The 19,995-nt window shown below is 40.8% G+C and overlaps 1 protein-coding gene across 3 annotated transcripts in view; it reads right to left on the bottom strand.

Moving 5' to 3' along the window:
• The window catches only part of bcas3 (BCAS3 microtubule associated cell migration factor), a 344,304-nt gene that overhangs the window by 213,499 nt on the left and 110,810 nt on the right, over positions 1-19,995 (bottom strand). For all 3 annotated transcript variants that reach the window (XM_038692467.1, XM_038692465.1, XM_038692466.1), the window contains 4 exons: positions 11,927-12,051; positions 11,551-11,716; positions 11,371-11,468; positions 3,427-3,527 (listed from right to left, as the gene is read on the bottom strand). In XM_038692467.1, coding sequence (XP_038548395.1) covers positions 3,427-3,527; positions 11,371-11,468; positions 11,551-11,716; positions 11,927-12,051 — 490 coding nt within the window. The remainder of the gene's footprint in view (positions 1-3,426; positions 3,528-11,370; positions 11,469-11,550; positions 11,717-11,926; positions 12,052-19,995) is intronic.

The following is a 19,995-nucleotide window of genomic DNA, read 5'->3' as shown; positions in this document are numbered from 1 at the left end:
GCTGGCTGAAAGTAGGATAGGAGAGGGCTACGGAGTGGGTGACTAACATCGGACTATTACTGCCTCATCGGTTCTCCATCTCCTCTCTGCCTTTTTAATTTAACCATCTTCTGCCTTGGACTCTCACTTTTCACTGCTCTCCCACACTCTAAATTTCCAACTCCCTGCAGCACTTAAGTAGTGTCTTGGTGTCTCACTGTTCACATTTCATTATCTTTACTTCATATGTGTTCATCTCTCACCTCAGCCCAGCTCTCAGCTCAGTCTCACTCCACTCTGGCAGCCAGTGGCCAACATCTCAGACACAAGTGAGAGCTTACACATTCTTCCGTGTGTATGTTTATACACAGATATCTGCATATACACATTTAGATGTAGGTAGTTTGTTACAGCTGTGCAAATTAGGCCACAGAAGGAGAGAGGAGGATTGTCACTTTGTGTGTGTGTGTGTGTGTGTGCTTTGCCAGTTAACACCATCAATGTCACGCCCAGCCGCAGAGCTGAACAGCTGCCAATGTGCTCTCTCTGCACTGGGATGGAAGGTCCAGATGTTACAGTCCAGTGTCAACCCCCCACCCCCTCCCCTTCGCATCACGGAGCCGATGACATGATGCTCAGGTTTTCCCGTACAGCCCTATTCCCTCTCTAGACTGGGCATCAAGCAAGATCTAACTAACTAGTGGGCTAAACACTTGTTTGTTGCCTGGCAAAATCCAACTGACTGGTCGACATTAAGGTAAGATTAAGCATGTATACATGCAGTTGGTAGAGGTGTAGCGATTTTCCAAATTCACTGTTCGGTTCAGACCTCAATTTTTGAGCCACGGTTCGGTAGTCACGTGACACACACAGTTGAAAGACAATAAAATAAGTGCAAGGTGTAATTTAAAAAAAACATACAGGCCTAAAGCTTGTCCTAACTTTAAATACAGTGTTTCCCACATTTACTTTATATAGATGGGCTGTCCAGATATATTAACAGCTGCAGTTCTGTCCCTCAGAACCACGACATGAAACCCTTCCATATCTCTCATGGTCTGTTTCAGAAACTTTTGGAAGTTTCAGATGCTGTTAAGACACTCCAAAAAGGACTTGCACATTATAATAATAATATAATAATAATCCTTATTTGTAGAGCACTTTTCAAAAACAAGTTACAAAGTGCTTTAACAAGTGTAAAGAATAATACAAAAAAGATAAGAACATGAAAATTTAATATAAAATTAGTAAAATACAATAAAATAAAAGGGATAAAATAAAGTCAAATAAGATCGGGAAAAGCTCTCCTATAAAAGTATGTTTTATGTATTTAGGCTGTTGCAATATGTATTCATATATGCTCACAGTCTTTTCAATCAATGCAGTCCAAAAGTGGCATGTTCTCATTTTTACCTCCTCTAGTCCCCTACTTCATTCAATGGAAGCTCTGTTGTTGTCAGAAATGCGATATTATGAATACACTCATGCTTTGAACGTAGTAAACTGTATAGTCCTGCTACAAGTTTTAAAAACTGCCAATTTTGCACTGAACCCAGCAGACAACGCAGCGCAAATTGCTTTATATCTGGAAGGGCCTTTAGTCGGCTATTGTTCTTTAATGGTTTCCCAATATCTATTTTTCCAAGATAATTTAAGACCATTAAATTCAGGTGACAATATAATTGGGAAAATATGAAAACAAAACCTGCTCTGTCCATGTTTTTTGTTTGTTTTCACATCTTAGTTGTATCTGTAATTATTCAATTCAATTGAATTCAAATGACTTTAAGGCAATTCAGTTTCAGTCTACCAGTCTTTATTTGTCAAGCTTTGTTTTAAGTACCTCTGTATGCCAGACAGACTCTTGCCTTTTCTCCTTCTAAGTCTCCAATATGTATTACATTTTTCATTGCCTTGTGTTTTGTCTTGTCTTTTGGTCATTGCAACACTGAAGTGCAGCAGCACAAACCATCAATTCACTTGGTTTTACAAAAGAAGGATTTGGTATTTTATATTTATTGCACAATTATTTTTTTGTGTGTGTTTTATTGTAATCAGTAAATAAATAGTTAAAGCTATTATTATTACACATTTGCCAGTCATTCATTCTATTTCCTTATTGGTAATAGTTTAATCATTTGAAATTTCTGGCACACTGCAGACCCCATATTTGTCACCCAAACAAGTAAAATGTTGTGGGACACACTAGTTTTCAGCTACCTGGTAGCATGTCATTGGAAAGTATTACTGATGTCATATTGGAGACTGTACAGTGGGGAGAACAAGTATTTGATACACTGCTGATTTTGCAGGTTTTCGTACTTACAAAGCATGTAGAGGTCTGTAATTTTTATCATAGGTACACTTCAACTGTGAGAGACTGAATCTAAAACAAAAATCCAGATAATTACATTGTATGATTTTAGACACTGACAATAACCTATAGTTAGAGACAAACAATGACTATCGTCATGCACAGTGTCCTACAATGCATCTATTCATTTATTAGGGAAGACTAGAATCTTCTGACCATCCATTTGCTATGATCTATGTCACACCCTTTCCATCACATCACAACTGGCAGATGTAGAGATCTGAGGGGGACTCTGTCACCCACTGCCAGCCAGCTAAAGAGCGACCAGTGCTGATGGGCAGCAAATGGCATGATGCTGTAACGAGCTGGAGCACTGACATGGGGGGTCACAAACCTCACATTTCATTAGGGGGTGGCAATCAATTCTAAATCCCAAACCAATGCCAAAATACCCACTGATAATTGAATGAAGGCCACTGATATGATATAATGAAGTCCACCATCCAGTCTTCAGCTTCCAATCCAACACAGCCTATATTGTATGTATTTAGCATTTCTCAATCCACAAAGCTATTGTACTTAATGTGTCCTAGCCTCTCCAAACATTCTGGAGGGACTGGGGGGGGGGGAGTACACTGTATATCTACAAATCTACAAACGTTCTACAAGAGCTACTTCCAAATCATCTTAGGTACACGCTAAGGCACGGAGAGACGTTCTATTAGATCTCCAACCACTGACGAATGCATCACTACCACTGCTCTGACAGGAAGTCGCCAAAAATCCGAGTTAGTGCAATGGATAGTTTTGCTCCTGGCAAACTATCATGGCAGATATGAACCAGGGCTTCTGCGAGCTAAGTGGGGTGCATTTTAACCAATCAATTATGCATGCAGTGGAATTATTTATAGTAAAAATGTAGCGGGTTACCTGCCGACACCAGAGATGAGTGCATTGAGGGTTAACCAAGCTGAAAAGACCAGGATGTGTGTACAGGACTTCTCTTCAAAGTAAAGTTATTTTTAGGCAATTATTTCTTGGAAACAATACTGGTCAAAGGTGGGTACGGCCATGAGTGTTAGTGTGAGACTAACATAATGTTAATGTAATGTTGGTTAAAGTAGAGATCTGACCTGAGAAAGCCACTCCTCGTCCTCCTGGCCACTGTGGCCCGACGCCAGGCTGTCTGACGACTCGTGGCGCGTGATTGGGCCTGGGCTTCCTGGAGGCATTGCTGAGAGAACATAGAAAGACACATGCACGCACGCGCGCACACACACACACACACACACACACACACACACACACGATTGCATTATGTTTTATCCAATGAAGGCATTTACATCTGATATTTTGAAGCTGACAGTGCGATAATGTCCAATACCATCATAATTTTCAAGCCAGAAAGTGTATCTAAAATTTAAAGTATTAAATGTTTGCTATATAATAATATTCTTGAAAAGTTTACAGTCCTCCAACATTATAAAATATGACAGCGACGCAGCAATCGGACAGGGATATCAGTAAGTTTCAGCTGACTGAGTTGTCAGAGCAGGGCTGTGAATCATATATTACCATTAACTATTTACATAAATCAGCCTGTGAAGGAAAACGATAACTGACAACTAGTTTATTAAAGTGTGTTGGAGTCATTTGGGATTGACTGATATGGTCTTTGAAAGCCAAAACCAATACATGTAGGCTGAAGGCAGTGGCGACAGTTATTACATGCTCAGAGTCTTCTTTTGTAAAAGACAAATAATGCCATGTTTTTCCTTTCTCTCGCATGGCATATGGGTATGTGCCAGTGTGTGCGAAAAAGCAAGTGCACAGTAAATTGTGTGAGAGAGAAATATCGTGTGTGTGTGTGTGTGTGTTATAAAGAGAGATAGTGCGGCAGAGAGAACCAGAGACAGATGGGTCTCTTGCAGGCTTGATTAAGCAGTCGTGGAGAATGAGGTCTAATGTGGAGAATCAGTCCTTTCTCTGTCTCCCACCTCAGGGATGGGGTTTGTTTAACACAGGAATTGCTAATAAACTCGTCAAGGCCACATCTGGAGCACAGAAGTGGTCCGGCCTTTTATCCACACGTGCCAGGTGTTCATACACCCCTGATGGAGGTAGCTTGGTGTTTGACACCTCTATAACGAATGTCACATCAACCCCCACTCTGACACACACATTCCCCTTACGAAGTATGTGGTCTGCACAGTTCTTACACCTGCTTCTGAAGTAGTGCTAGCTCTGTATATGTTTGTGTTTGAAAAAAGAGAATAATGTTTGGAAGGACTGGGTAGTTAGAGTCAGCAGCCACCAAAGTACATAAATTTAAACAACATTAACAGAAAACCAAGAGAAATAGATACAATGGCAGTAGACAGAGTGGGAAAGAACTGCTGTAATGCAATCTAAATGGTTCTTCATTTACTTTTTGCAACAATTTTACTAAAATCTTATTAATTGACGTAAATAAAAACATCTCAGAGAATGACAAACATGAGGAAATGAAAACGACTACAAACAAGACATTGGAAAAACGGCAGATAGACAGGTAGGATACTTTATTCTATCTCAAAGTCATGAAATACTTTATGTATCAGGAAGACATTTTCTAAATAATCACAGTCTGCTCCTTGTTCTCTGCGATATAATGTTCATCTGAACAGCATGCTTAATTATGTAGTCGGCAAAACATCAAAATATTGGATAATGTTTTTTATTAATGTTTACTTAAATTCTTTTTGTACTTAAATTTTCAAACATTTTAACCTTTTTAAATTAGAAGTTAAATATGCTCTAACTAACCATTATTTTCATTTATTAAGTTTTATTTAGTTGTATTTTTCAATTAAACAAAATGTAAATATAACAGTGAGATCAACATTTTTTTTATACAGTCTATGGATCACACTCCTGGGGAGGACAGCTGCACCATAAGAATATCTGACAGGGTATCAGACACTAGGCCCCCAACTCTATTTTTTATGTTCTGCTTCAGCCTCTTTTTTGTCGCCGTTTAGATCCCTGGGTACAGCGGGGACCAATTTAAGTTTGACACATAACAAACAGGAACGGTGAGCTGCTGTTTTAGCGTCAAATAGATATTATATGGTGATATCATGCTGAATACCTTTATCGCCAATGTGGCAGGTAGCCTTCCAACTTTTAGCCGCCAAATGGAAAATCTACCCACATTTGGCAGGTGTTAATTTCCCCCCACTAGTTACTTTCTTCATCTAGCCAAGTTTGTCTATCTATCTGTTTGTCTATCTATTTCTGCCTCCACACCAATAATAAACAACAGAAGTAAATGGAAATCAGATTGTCATCCTCACAGCCAGGAAAAGTGGCACTTAAAGTTTAACAGCTTTGGTCTTTTCAACTTTGGAAGGATAGACTTTATAGTGGTGAGTTTTTAAATGTCATTTTTTCAGTGCTGTGTCCACTATAAAAATATTACATTTACTTCCATTGTATTTGAGTAGGCAGAATAATGTGAAGTGAAATTTCGGGTGACCCTTCAACAACTCAGAGACACCATGTAGAAGGAAAGGTAGGTTTATTGTCACAATACAACAAGTTATAGAGTGAAATTGAGTTTTGTAACAGACAATATCCATTAATAAAGAATCAATTATGAAAAACAGTAACAGAAATAAACTATCAGTGGAGCAGTGCTGAGGATGAATTAGAGTTTAAGAGTCTGATAGCTCGGGGGAAGTAGTCTGGTGGAAAAGGAGCTAGGGCTACAGTCAGAAAGAGAAGAAGAGAAGGGTTCTCATGGTGTTTCAAATTGGAGGAAGAAAGAGCAAAGCATGTGTTGTGTTACTTATTAAACAAAATCATGACTCCACTATTTCCTTCCACTGCCACCCCCCAACGACCCTCTCTCTGTCTCTATCTCCCTCCCTCTCTTTCTCTCCCCTTGCTCTCTGACCCTTGGGGCCAATAGCTGTTCCCTAATTAATTATTGATGTTCTGAAGCAGTTGGTGGACTGGTGGGATTGGGTTTCTAGAGTCCGGTGTGGGGAGCTAGTGGTCATCCCCATGGGTCAAGCAAAGACACATCCGTGTGTGTATGTATGCGGGTGTGTGTGTGTGTGTTAGTGTGCATGTAATGAGCCAAACTGACCCCGGCAGTTACAGTCATATCTACCCATCTTAGTGTCCGGTCTCTGCCTTATGCTTTTACAACGCTCATTACTGGCTCTTAAGAGACAGAGCGTCAATGCAATTTCCCAGACGGCTAATTTTTAAGTGCAAACTTATTGTACCACACTCAAGAAAGGAGTCTGAATGTTTGGCTAGAGGCACAGCAGGAATGCCCAACATACCATGACTATGTTATGGAAAAATAAGTTATTATCTTTCATTGTGACAACTGATTTGTAAACAGTGGAGATACAGTACAACATCCATGTTAAGTACTGTACACTACCAGAAATGTATGCTTGTGGTGACTCTCAGCCTTCTGCAGGCCAAACATACTGTACCAATTCTATCTTATGTAGAAATACAAGTCCTGGCTTTTATTTTGTGGCTGACACCTTTCCTATTGCCTAGTCATTCAAAAAGTAATTGGTGTCAATGTCAAAAATAAACCATTGATATGGGGGTTAAACAATGTGGCAACACATACCGTGAGACCACATACATTTGTTTACCATCAGTAATATCCCTGGGTTTATTAGCTCCTTGTGGGCAGGACACTATTTCTATTTAAATATCCTTAATTAATGTACAGTCTCGTCTGCTTATTATATCCGAAAACTGTTACTGGATGATTTTACAGAAAAAAAATGATGAGCCATGACACAAGATATTTACTTATGATGGTTGATAAGCTTAAACTATAAGAGATAAAATATAATTCCCAGCATACTCATAATAATAACTGCTTTTCCACTATTTTATGGTCCGTTTCTTTAATAACCAACCTGATGATTATGTGCTTGCATACCCATATAAGCAGAAAAACAATATTCCCTACACCGCAGAGGAACAGAGTTGTCTGTGTCAGTCTTTATTGACTGTGGAGAGTGGTGTTTTGCTGTGCTGAAGGCCGGTAGCCAGTGGCCTGTTAGCCAGAGCAGTGAAGCAGGGAGTCAGAACAAGAACAAAGGCTGCCTAGGTATTGATGTAGTCCGACCTCCCAGGGCCTTGGGCCAGGGGCCGGACAGGCTGATCTCCAGAGATAGATAAGGGGCTAACAATCTGATAGATCTGGAGAGCTGGCTGCACAGTGGACAGAGGATAGCCGTCTTGTCTGAGCTGTCTGCTCTGTTCACCTTTATCTCTTTCATTTGTATTTTTTAAAGATTCATTTTGTTAGTCTTTTATTTTTCCACTCTCTACTTTGACCTGCCCCAGTGGCTGCCAGACATTTCACTTGCTAGGCTCCCTCTCGACTGCTCCACCTGTCTCACTTCTCACTTTCCTCTCTTCTCGCTTTCCTCTTTTGAGTAGTACTCTGGCAGATAGGTGCTGGCATACTGACAGACTGGGATAGCTTAGTCATTATATATCATTCAAGGCGTATTTGACTGACAGTTCCTTCATTCAGCCAGCGCTACACTTACCCCATCCTTTCTCTGCCTCTCTTTGATTACTGACCTAGTCATGGCGCCACGGTTTCTCTTTACCAAACGCCTGATGCTCCAAAGCCTTCACTCTGGCCCCTCTCTCTTGGCAATTAGATCTATTGACGAGGCAACTGTGACTGGCCTGTCATGGACCTCAAAGTCCCAAGAGAGCAGCCGAGCCAGCCAGTCAGTCAGTCTCCACAATTAGCACATTATATGACAGGTAGGGAGGGGAGGGCCACGGCCAAAAAGCATAGCCTCTGCTGCTGCCATCCTCGCCAGGCTCAAAGGAGCCAGCCAGAAATCCAGGTGGTAAATTATTCACCGGTTTGTTTGCTTCAGAGCAACTCTGCGGCGAAGGAAAGAGGTGTGGGAAAACATATTGCAGACAGCTAGATAAAAAAAAAAATGAATGTGGAAAAAACTCACTCTGAATAAAAAGTCTGAATGTAGCTAACGAAGGTGTGAAAACCTCACATTCATCAAAGTATAGACCCTGTTATGATAGGGGTTAGCGTAGTCTTTCTGTTATTACTCAGGTCCGACACTTTAGGACAAAAAACGGGCCTGTTCAAACACTTTCCTTTTAAACAAATGTGTACTTTTGGAGACACAGACAGGAATCCTGTGATTCCACCTCAGCTAAAGATAGAGGATTCCCCAAACACTAAAAACTTGGCTTAAGTTTGCTTTTATTAAGCCAGATCGTCCTACAGCATCTCCTCTATTTGTGAGTATACTGTATAATGTGTGTCTCTTTCTTCCTTATCTCTCCAAGGCAGTGCTGCACATTGCCCTCCTCTGCAAGGCTGAGTGCTGCCAGTAGCTGCTACAGATGGACAGGTGGAGATAGTGACCATGAAGTGGCGCCACTGCTGCCTTTTATCATCCCGTCCTGGAGGCTCCGGTCTGGCCTGACCCCGGCCCTTCCTCTCCCCTTCCTATTCCTTTCCCTGCATACTGCATTTTTAATCAGCCTAGGTCATCCAATATAGAGCCACGAGACCAGAGACCATGGCCTGTCAATCACGCGCTGCCACCTCTTCGCCTTGCACCACCTTTCTAGAGACACAGTCATACTTTGTTAGACAAATTGCTGAAGTGGCTGTTTGCGTATATTTTTCCTATCCTCATTCTTTGACTCTTTCAGTACTTCTGTTTCTTGTTGAATAGTGAATCTTTCTAGTCTCATTCCCTCTCCTGCTACTTGTTCTCTCTTGTGACGGTTGTATCGGCAATGTAAATTAGACCTAGATAGCACAATTTGTTCTGCAAGTAAGAACAGCGTGTCTTTTCAGTTTCCTCTGCAGCGGCACTATCTTTATGCTCAGTGAGAGGCAGCTGGACAAGGGGCGTATGGCTGTGCTGTAATTCATCCTAAGGTCAAATCGACCCCTTCTCCTGGATCACTTCTCCATTACGTTGCCAAGCCCTGGAGGAAACGGCAGAAGAGAGGGCTGGCAAGGGGATGCATGCTGAGAAACAGGATGTTGAGAGCCCGTGCTTGGGTACAAAGTGCAGAAATAGAAGGTGGCACTCCAAGAGCAACTCAGTTGGTGTTGGTTGTACATAGGAGGCTGACCTGGAGGGAAAATGGCAGGAGAACAAGAAGTGGGTAGAGAGCTGAACAATTATGTTTATGGAGTCTTGCATCGGTTCACACTTGGCTGGTTTGGGGAATAAAGAGACAAAGCGGTGTTATCTGGCTATTGTTAATTGGATGTAAATGTTAATGCAATGAATCTCTCATTATGCAGCCAGTTCCACTGCCCATTCTGGCAGAGAGAATGGTGGAAAAAGCTGACGCCCGTGCCCGTCACCCCAACGTGTACTCATCGCTGTGACACTAGGAGAGACCATTAGCACTAATTTGAGAAAATATCCTACCAGTTAGACCTGGAGCACTGCAGAAGTCAACGGAGAAGAGTAGAAAGATTAGGGTAAACACAGCTACCACTTGCCCTGGAGCAGCTGCAAGAGCTAATTACAGATTTTGTGTGTTTATAATTATGGAGTGAGCTCAAAACGCCAGCTTATTCCAGGGGGTGGATTGATTCCGTGTGTGGCCATCCGTGTGCACAAGCATTCGCTTTTTGCGAATTGGCCTTTCAGAGGGCAACCTTAAGTGCTCACTGCTCTGTACTTGTTATTGAATTAGAGGGAGTTTAGGGTGTCAGCTAATTGGTCTGACTGCGGCATCTCATAGCATTTTGCTAGCATATCCTGAAGCAGGCGTGTAGTGTGGCCGACAAAGAATAGATTCAAGGTGCAGAAGCAAACAGAAGAATCAGGATTACTTCTGACAGGGCTCAGAGGATATGAAATGGTAGAAATGGTGGATCTTTCCCTGAAATCTTTGTGAAAGGAAATGTTATGGCTGCTGCCTGGAAAGGTCTCTTCTCTGCATGTGGCACCAATAAGAGGATAAGGACTGGCTTTCAACACAGTCAGCACTGAAAAACAGCAGGGACTAGGGGTCACCCATGATGCATACAGTACATACAAAAACATACAACATACATGATCATGTTAGCCTGCGCAACCAAAACATACAGAGACATCTACTTGATGATGCATACATGTAATAAACAAACATAGTACAGGCAGATACATCAATAGCTTTCATGCGATTGGTATTTGAACTCCCTTTTGTAGCAAAGTGACATTTATTGCAAAGAATACTACTACTAGTTAATTCAACAATTTTATATTAAGACAGGCAGGACTAAAAAAGCGAACAACTTCGGGAACATGATTGGGCTTAATATTCAATGAAAAATGTTGAAGTCTATGAGAATGATGTCAACAATTACGCACAAAAAAAAAGCTGAGAAAGTTACGTGTATGAGAAAAAAATTGATTGATTGATGCAATGGTTTATTTATCTGAAAAAAGGATACTTTTATCTCAGCTTCACATTGGAAGTTTCGAGGAGAAAGGACATGGTTTTTAAATGTTTGTATCATAGTTGAGTCTGAATCATGGTTGAGTCTACACTGTCCACTTCTAATATGCAGTGATATACTGCCTTTCGCCTAATGTCAACTGAGATCAGCTACAGCCTCACAGGAACCTCCAAAGGATATGTAGGTATAGCTAAAAGGTGGATGAATGGATTCTTCAGGATAATATTAAAGCGATGTTCTGGAACTTCCGTTACAACATTGTCACATAATTAATCAAACTAAACATTAACTAATCAAAATAAATTCAGAACTGATGAGGTACAAAGAGCCTGGTCCCAATGTCCCCTTTATTGTAAGCTTGTAGAACTTTCAACTATTTATTTATCAGGATCTCAATGAAACACCTGAAACACATTTTCACTTTAGTTTTGAGCTGCCTAGAGGAAATCTGCAGTGATGGACATCTCCATTAAGTTTACATACATTTATGCTTCCACGAAATGTAACTTTGCAATCGATTTGAACACACCTGACACACTACTTTGTGTAAACTAGTGAACACAAAAATAAGTACTTATTTAGAACTTACCAGCCAGAAGATACTGATAGTACTGCACCAGGTCTGAGGCCAGCACCAACGGGTGGTTAGAGTTGAAGGGTGGCTGCAGCTCATTCCACTGTGGAGTCCTGCCCCAAAAGACATATCGACCATGAGACAGAACATATTAGAGACACTTTTTCTAGGATAAAGTGGTCAATACAGCTTTACCTGGCTAAAGTCCAGCAGGCCCTTGGACAGGTGCTGAGTTCCAAAGGTGTGTCATCGCTAATCTTTTGAGCGGTGCTAATTGGCCGAGGCTCCAGGACATGCTCCACTAAGTTACCATAGCAACTGATGATGTACAGCGAGTCAACAACCGACTGCCTGGACTGATCTGTGAAGAGGTTGTGAAAGAAGGCAGAGCTAAGAATCAGCTTCTTACAGTTACTTACAATGATTATTAAAAGTGCATTTGCAATAATGAGGAAGAAACTACATTTGTCAAGATTTTGTATCCATTGGCCATTTGGTTTTCACTTTTAGGGTGACATATTTGGACTTTTGCTCCAGAAAAATGCAAAAGCCCCTGCGGCCTTGGTCTAACCTTTCTCTCTTTTCATATTGGGGTTGGTGATGAACCAGGAGCGAGGCGAGGCAAAGATGGCAGCCACACAGAACTCTCCTCCACTGGACTTGCTCGGGGAGATCTGAGGGGGTGGCTTAGCTTTGCTTCAGGAGGGAAAAGAGTACAACGTTGAGCCAAAGTAAAAACTTTACTGAAGTGTATCGTGTCTCAAAGGTGCTCAGTATAGTATCTCAACACTTTAATGTGTGTGTAACACATTAATTGACTGGTTTTAAGTATTGAAACCAAATGGGACCATGCAGAAGAAAATTGATAAATTCAAACTTACACCAAATCACTGGTTTGTCAGCATTAAGACAACATTTTCCATAAACCCTGTTTCTGAAGAGTAGCATACTTCCCGTCTTGTGGTGCCAACAAATCCAATAATTTTCCCTCTGACTGGGTGGCATAAAATGTTAACCACACGTAGTATACTCATCAATGCCTCACTGTATTCAGTGATTACATTAATGTTCCTAAATCTGCTGACTTATGGAAGTTAAAATGGAATATGTAGCACCTTTGAAACCATGAAAGATAACATCCAGAATCTGATTTAGAAGAAGTGATGGATTTTAATAGTATAACACAACAAATGTAACACCTTGGAGGTAAGTATATAAAAATTACACACTGTGAACAATAAACACAAACTTTAAAAAAGTGCTTTGCATGCAGAGGAGCTAAGCAAGGGGAAATTGGAATGCCTGCAAATAAAACATCGACCTATAGCAGAAAATGAAAAAAATTTATTTCGAGTGGACACAAATGTGGATGTATGAAATACTTAGAAAATAACGATAATCAATCCGAAACTCAAAAACATATGACACTTCAAAATGTCCACCTGCTTGGTCATCCCCTATACACAATTCAATCCCAATTCTAGATCATCTTCCTGTCTGGAAAGGAAGGAGTGTATGAGACATCCGTGATGGTGTTGATAGGTGTGCTCCTCTCATGGGTTACATTCAGACAAAAAATGGTACTGTGTCAAAAATCACAGGCCTCCTCATCAGTTTCAATGAAGTGTAGAAGGTATGCCGCCACAGACGGTCTCTGTAAAAACTGCAGTTTTGCAGAAAAGCAAAGCACTGTGATTGGTCGGCTGAGTAGCCTCGCAATGCCTCCGAGCCGACAGGAAGTGTCCGTGCTTTGAAGTAACTTTTACTAGCGGCCAAAACAGCGGCTGTAACACGGTGGATCAATATATTTGATCGTCACAACCCGAGCGAAATGACTCGGTTCACTATCAGAATGTGATCCATTCGGTCGATAACATTTGAAAAGGCTAACCCAGCCGCACATTTACAATTTTACCCCCATTCACGTTAGCGGAGCGCTAAACCAGAAGTTAGCCTGCTCGGCCGGCAAAAGTCAACACAGTGGACGCTGTAGCGCTACTGCTGACAAGTGTTTGGGGGTGTAATTGCAGATTGACGGACACACGGACGCACAAGTATAAATGCCTGGCTACGCAGGAGTATAAATCAAGCTTTAGTGTTAAATTTGCCTTCAGACGGAGCTTCCTGGTTTGTATTTTATCTTGTACCTGCTAACCTGTAGCACCCACACTAATGTGGCTCGGCTGTACTGCTTGTGTCGATCTTATTTTAGCATGGTGGTGTCATTTATACTGGGGACATGTCCCCACCATGGCTGATTTCGTCCCCATCACTTCTTTTAAAGCATTTGTAAAAATGTTCTGAAAAATAGCTTGCTACAAGAAATGTTAGATAACAACTGAAAACCTGCAATGCAATTTAAATATAGAAGAAACAAATGTGCATTTTCCACAAATTGCAGCTGATTACCGAATTATATTGTTATATTTTCATATTTATAAGCTGAATTTTATGTTTTGTTTCTTCTCTTTCTATAAATAAAGACATTTCCACCATACATTGGAGCAGAAAATGTCTCCCGAATGCAGGAAATGAAGTGTTTGAAGAACCCACGCTCATATATTTCAGCATTTCAATTTTGCTTTCAAATATTGTTACAAATCTTCTAGTCTTGTTCTTGTACATCGTCACGTCTTGTAACCCAAATGTATCATCACGCCCCTAATGTGAGCCTTCATGTCCCCAAGACTTTTCAACACAGAGTGACACCCTTATATTTTAGTATCTATTAACATCTTAATAGTAGGGACCAATAAACCTTTCACTCACATTGAATGCCCATGATGTAAGGGATCTTTTAAATGAATAAACAAAAAGGTATCACTCAATGGAACTTGCCCCTCAAGACAGCAGCATCCATGCTGCCTTCCCATGGCTGCCTTACTCTGTGTTGGCCACAGGACAGAATTTATTGGGAGTTATTGGATTATTCAGCATGTCAGGACTGTTTGAGAGGAAGCGGACACAGAAAGGGTTTTCAGCTGCAATAGGGCTCCCCATATGGCAATGATCAGAAAACAGTAGCGAGGTCTGGTATTATTGTCCAGCCTTATAACCGACCTGGACAGTAAAACATGGTCACAGCAGATCAGGCATGAGGTGGGCTAAGGGCTTGAAGACTCACTATGGTGTCACAAACTCCCATAGGGGTGCTTAACCTTGACCTTTAGAAACCACACTGGTGTGGAGGCAACACACTCACTTCTGTCAACACTAACTTGTTGAGAAAAAGACAAAGAAATTGAGGCAGAACTGCACGTTTTCCATGCTGCTATCCTGCATTGTCATTGCCGTTTACCCCTTTAGCATTGAGATGTAAGAGACACTGTAATGTTGCTGTAATGTTCCAGAATTGTACTGTCTGGGTTTAAAAAAATAAACCACAGTGGTTTCTTAGTGTTAAATATACCTTCAGACGGAGCTTCCTGGTTTGTATTTTATCTTGTACCTGCTAACCTGTAGCACCCACACACAAAATATTGTAATTTAACATTTCCTCTGCTCATGAAAGCTTTCTGGTGCAGAACTTTGTACAGGTGTTTTGGATTTTGTCTTTTTTTTTTTTTTTTTTTTTTGTGGTACAAATATAACCAGAAATAGATAGCATGAGCAGAAAGAGACTCTCTGGCTGATTTAAAAGTTCCACATTCAAATACAAAACACCAGGTACAGTATATCAAGAAAATGTCCAACCAACCAGCTCCATCTATATGCAGCTGAAGCCGAGGTTGTGCCACCTGCAGGCAATGAGTGCTACTACTGCAGTTCAATTTCTATAGCAGTTTTGTGTGTGAGGCATACTGGCTCTATTCATTCTTGAGGCTGAACAGCATCAGTAATTTACAGAATGGGTAAATTTGAAAAACTAGAGTGCCTGGAATGGGGAAAAGACTGGTCAGGTTTTATCTTTGCCCCTGAATATTTGAACTAGAAAAGTGTGTGTTATTGAAATAATTTATGTATGTGTTGGTTATGCACAGAATTTGTAGTGTTGTCGAGAGAAAAATAACACTTGGGTTCTCTTAGGACTTGTCCAGTCTGGACAGCAAAAAACACATGAAATGCGCCTCAGTCCAGATGCTCGGGCATTCTTTTTTTCCATAGAGCATGATGTTCAGTTAGTAAATTATGGTCCCATATAGACAAAAATAGACAATAAAGCAGGGTATGCTTTAGTGCGTGGCTACCTTGTGACTGACAAGTCGCTACCATAGCAACCTTTCAATCAGGATAGAGGTGAATCATATCCACTGCAATGTGTACAATTAACTGCTGAGAAAGCTTATTTAATGGCGCTGCATTTAACTACTCATGACTTGTTTTAGGGTGCTGTCTGTGTTTCCATCTAAGCATTTTGACCCTTACACTGTGTCTTTTCAGTTTATGAATGTGAGTTAACATTTTGGTCGACGAAAAATATCTTGCTCAGCGTTTGGTTATACTGAAAGACACTCTAAGGAGTCGGCTGTTTATTTTTTTTTCATTCCATTTTGTTTGAAATTTGCATTATATGATTAATATCAGGTAACGTGATATACGGGTGCACGTTACTAATCCAGCAAGCTAGCTCCACCCTCTTAGCCAAATACAGAGTCACTTCTGGTTGCAAAGAAACAAGATTACAGCCAAAATGCCAAACTCAAGGCTTCAAAGCAGTAGTCCACAAACCAATGGGTGACACCACGGTGGCTATGTCCACTTCGTTTATAAAGTCTATGCTCTGGACACACAAATTCCCTGTGATCACTTGCAAATAACAGTCTGTCACAAAGATCTGATTTGAGAAACAAATCTGATTTGCCTGCAGTCTGAACAAAGCTTTAGCAGCTCAAGCCTTATGCTAAGCTTGGTCCATCCATCCGGGCATTCGTTCATTTTTCAATCAGTGTGTTTTGGAATCAGAGTGGGGACTACATATTCTCAACTCAAGGTTACCTACATGCTTTTACATAGATGTTAAGGGAGGAAAACACATGTAAATATGTTAAATAAATAGATTTTCATCTATTCATTTAAAAAAATCTTCAAAAGCGGTGAAGATTTGGTGATTTAAGGCCTCAGGTCAAATTGTATTTCTGTGAAATTGATACTACTCCATCACAGAAAGCAGAGTGAAATAAACATAGTTCAACAGTAACGCCTGTGTGTCCAGTAGTTCAACTAACTTTCACAGTACTAGGTGCAGAAAGACCTGCTGCTGGTAAAACTCTCTTTCTGTTGCCTCCCTGCAGACTGTCAGCACCTCGTAAATTACTCCCTGGATGCAAAGAGATGTTGATGTCTTTGTTTGGACAACACTGTGTGAAAGAGTGATCAGGAAAAAGGAAGTGGTGAAGGTAGTCATAAGAGAGGCCTCTATACAAGTTTTGTAACTTAAATTTATTAGTGCTGGGTCAAGGGGAGAATAACTAAATATCCACAGTAAGCCCCGTCTGTGAAAGGAAGATGAAGGGGGACATAAAGTCACACTCAGGATACTGCATTGGCTAACTTCTGGGTGCCCTTTGTCTTCTTCTCCAAACTCTTTCTTAGGCCTATTTGTTTGTCAGTGCATCCAAAAAATAAAGCATTTATCAAACAAGTCAGCTATCCACTAGCTATGAGCGCTTACATTATTGCATCCTTTCTTCTTCCTTTCAAGCTCAACAATCCTTCACCAGAGTATAAAACATGTATATATACTTATATGAATTTGAACTTTTAAGAACCCTACTGTAATCCATTATGATGAAAATGGAAGTAGGCACGTGAAATGGTAAGGCAAATTGGAGAAACGAGGGATCCTTTGGTCACAAGACACCATATAACTTCTGTTCAATGCTCAAGAGAAGGAACTGTAATCCCGACTTTGACTGTGGGGAAGTTCTGCGAAGTTCTTCTTTGCTGAGGTGTTTAATTGCTGAAAAGCCTGGTGTTCCATCTCTCCCGTTGCTGGAAAATATGTTAAACCCTTCAAAAGGCCCTGTGGTTCACTGGTTTCAATAACCCAGGAAACACAAATCCTATTTCAGAGCAAGCTGATGTTGGTTTTCAAGGGTGAAAGCTCAGTGCTGACATATACCACACAGCAACTTACACTGTGTACTAGAAACTATTCTAACCTCCTCGTGGTCGTCATGTTGACGTAAGTTAATAATCAAGAAAGGAAAAACATTGTTAAACATTGTTTAAATCTGACAGGTTTTCTTGAAGGGAGAATGAAAAATCAGCAAGAAAGGACTTTCAAGAGGCAAAGTTGAGATTATTATTTGGAGCCAAAAGGGAAGGACTGACCAAGTTGCAACCCGCATACTGACCTCACACAGCTTGCTATATATATATATATATATATATATATATATATATATATATATGATCGCACACGCACAGGCCAATGTGTAGCAGGCTACAATACTGGCTCCTCACTGTGGTCTCATAGCTGATGAGCTGGGTTTGGGCCTCTTTGAAGAGGCCTCAGCTGGCGCCGAGCCTGCCAACAGTACCAAACATCACAGCTCGAGTCTCCTCTCCTCTGGGTACAGTGACCACTAAAGTTTATTCATCTGTGTTTTAAATCATCCTTTTCCTCTTGATCTCACTTGAAGTGGCTTAAAAGTGTTGAGGTTTCTGCCCTTACGACAGAGAGGCACAGCTCCAGCAGACAAGGGCTTAATTCTGCTCTCCATATGGAGGACAGCAACCGGTTTTTGGAGTGGACCAGTGGTAGGGGAGCGGGTTGGCAAATGGCACCAAGTTACAAAAAACATAACAAAATATCAATAAATTATGAAACATTAATATACTAAAAGGGAATTGGGAGCGGGGGAGGAATGTCACTAAACAAACGGCAAATCTATTTTTTTTTTCTCCCTCCACAATATTTCCTTTTGTGCGATTGCCCTTTACCAGGGAGTGGAATCCATTTTCTTTGCAACTTCAATTCACTGAAGACTACTCACATGTCATTTCCACTTTTAATTTAACAAATGAGAACTCTTGACTGAGCTAATAGCTTTTTCTCAAGGGCATAATTCAATCTGCGACATCAACCATCAAAGTCCCTTTGCATTACTATGTCCGGGGCTAACGTGAGGCGCCTCCGAGGGGGGATGGAAGTCCAGTGGCAGCTTCCATTTATTTTCAGGACCCTCGCAGTAAACAAATATGATAGAGCTCACTTGAGCTGGCAATCCAGTGACAAAGAGCTGTGCTGCTGTCGTTGCACTGATTCTGGGCCATATGGTTCATTCAAATCCGAAAAAAGAGCCGGTATTAAGACTGCGACCAGGAAGGGAAAGAAAGACAGAGAGAGGGAGAGAGAAAGGGCAGTCATGTGGAGGACACATCCTTCAGCGTCACATTTATTATTTTACAACAGCCCTTGGAAAAGAGCTAGCCTTGGGGCTGTGTCGAACACACAGCACTAATGACAACCACTGGGGAAACTCAGTGAACACTGGAGAATGGGCATCAACTGTTCAAGGACAAACTAGGCCTTTTTATTTAACCTGTTCGATACCCTACACTCCGCCAGGCAAGAAAGTTTATTAAATAGTCTTTGCAGTCAGATTGCGCAAATAGTATTAAATATATTGGTGTAAGCTCCTGGTGTAAATCATAGATGGCATTATACAGTTCATGGTATCCTGGAAAAGGAAATAAAAGAGGGCTCCGTTTCTATAACTCTGGGTACTACTTAGTTTTCAGAGGGCACATGGAATGCCGAAGCAGAAATTGGCATATAGACTGTCATAGCTCACGTCTCAAGACATACACTATTAGAGAAACAATATAGGTTTAACTAGCTCAAATCTGAGCGGAAGGCAGTTATTGTGAGGGTCAAGATTCCAATGCTAATGATGTGTAGCTTTGAAAAGTATATGCTCTGAAATCACTAAGGGCCTAGATTAAGCGGGAGGTGGATGAAGACAGAAAGAAAAAAAAAAAAAAACCTTCAATTAAAAAGTATGAGTGACTGCCCACAACAAAAGACGAAACCCAAGACTTGGGGAAGGCACCACATGCTATTCATTTTCTCAAGTGAATGGAGTCAACAGGGAGGAGCTGGAGAGCAGGGAGCCAGGAAGGGAAAAGTTCACTTCACTGAGCCACTCAATCATCTCTCCATAAGTGACTCTGTCATAATGGGGCTTCTTTTAAAAGCTTGTAAGCATCTGATTTCACGAGACAGTGTTGACAAGAGACTTGGCTTCAGCCCCCTACAAGAAAAGGTTCATTGAATAGGAGGATGCTGTGGCCTCTAACGGGGCATTAAAAAATAAAGTTTAACTCAAAATTTTAAAGAGAATGTGAATCCTTCCCTGATCAAAACCCAGGAAATCAGATTATATTGCCTTTTTGTTTCACTTTATTTTCCAGTCAGTCATGTGGGCAGCGATTCAAAGGTCTGGAACCAGGCTAGCTCATTATTGTCATGTTAATTCTACATTTGTCATTGGTCATTTGTTGATATTCAGAATATTAAATTAGGTTAGGTGATGTAAATAAGTGATGATACTAAAGTATCTGTGAACAGTTTAAAGTAGTATTCCTGATTTTTGGCCACTGCCTATACAGTATCCCATAATGATTTTATAGTGAACATGTTACATTTACATTTATTCATTTAGCTGACGCTTTTATCCAAAGCGACAATACAAT

This window comes from Micropterus salmoides, unplaced genomic scaffold (assembly GCF_014851395.1).
Source record: "Micropterus salmoides isolate LMB-PRFRI ecotype aquatic unplaced genomic scaffold, ASM1485139v1 Ms_hic_scaffold_3, whole genome shotgun sequence".
NCBI lineage: Eukaryota > Metazoa > Chordata > Actinopteri > Centrarchiformes > Centrarchidae > Micropterus > Micropterus salmoides.
The sequence above is the reverse complement of the archived record's forward strand: the minus strand, read 5'-3'. Positions and strand labels throughout refer to the sequence as shown.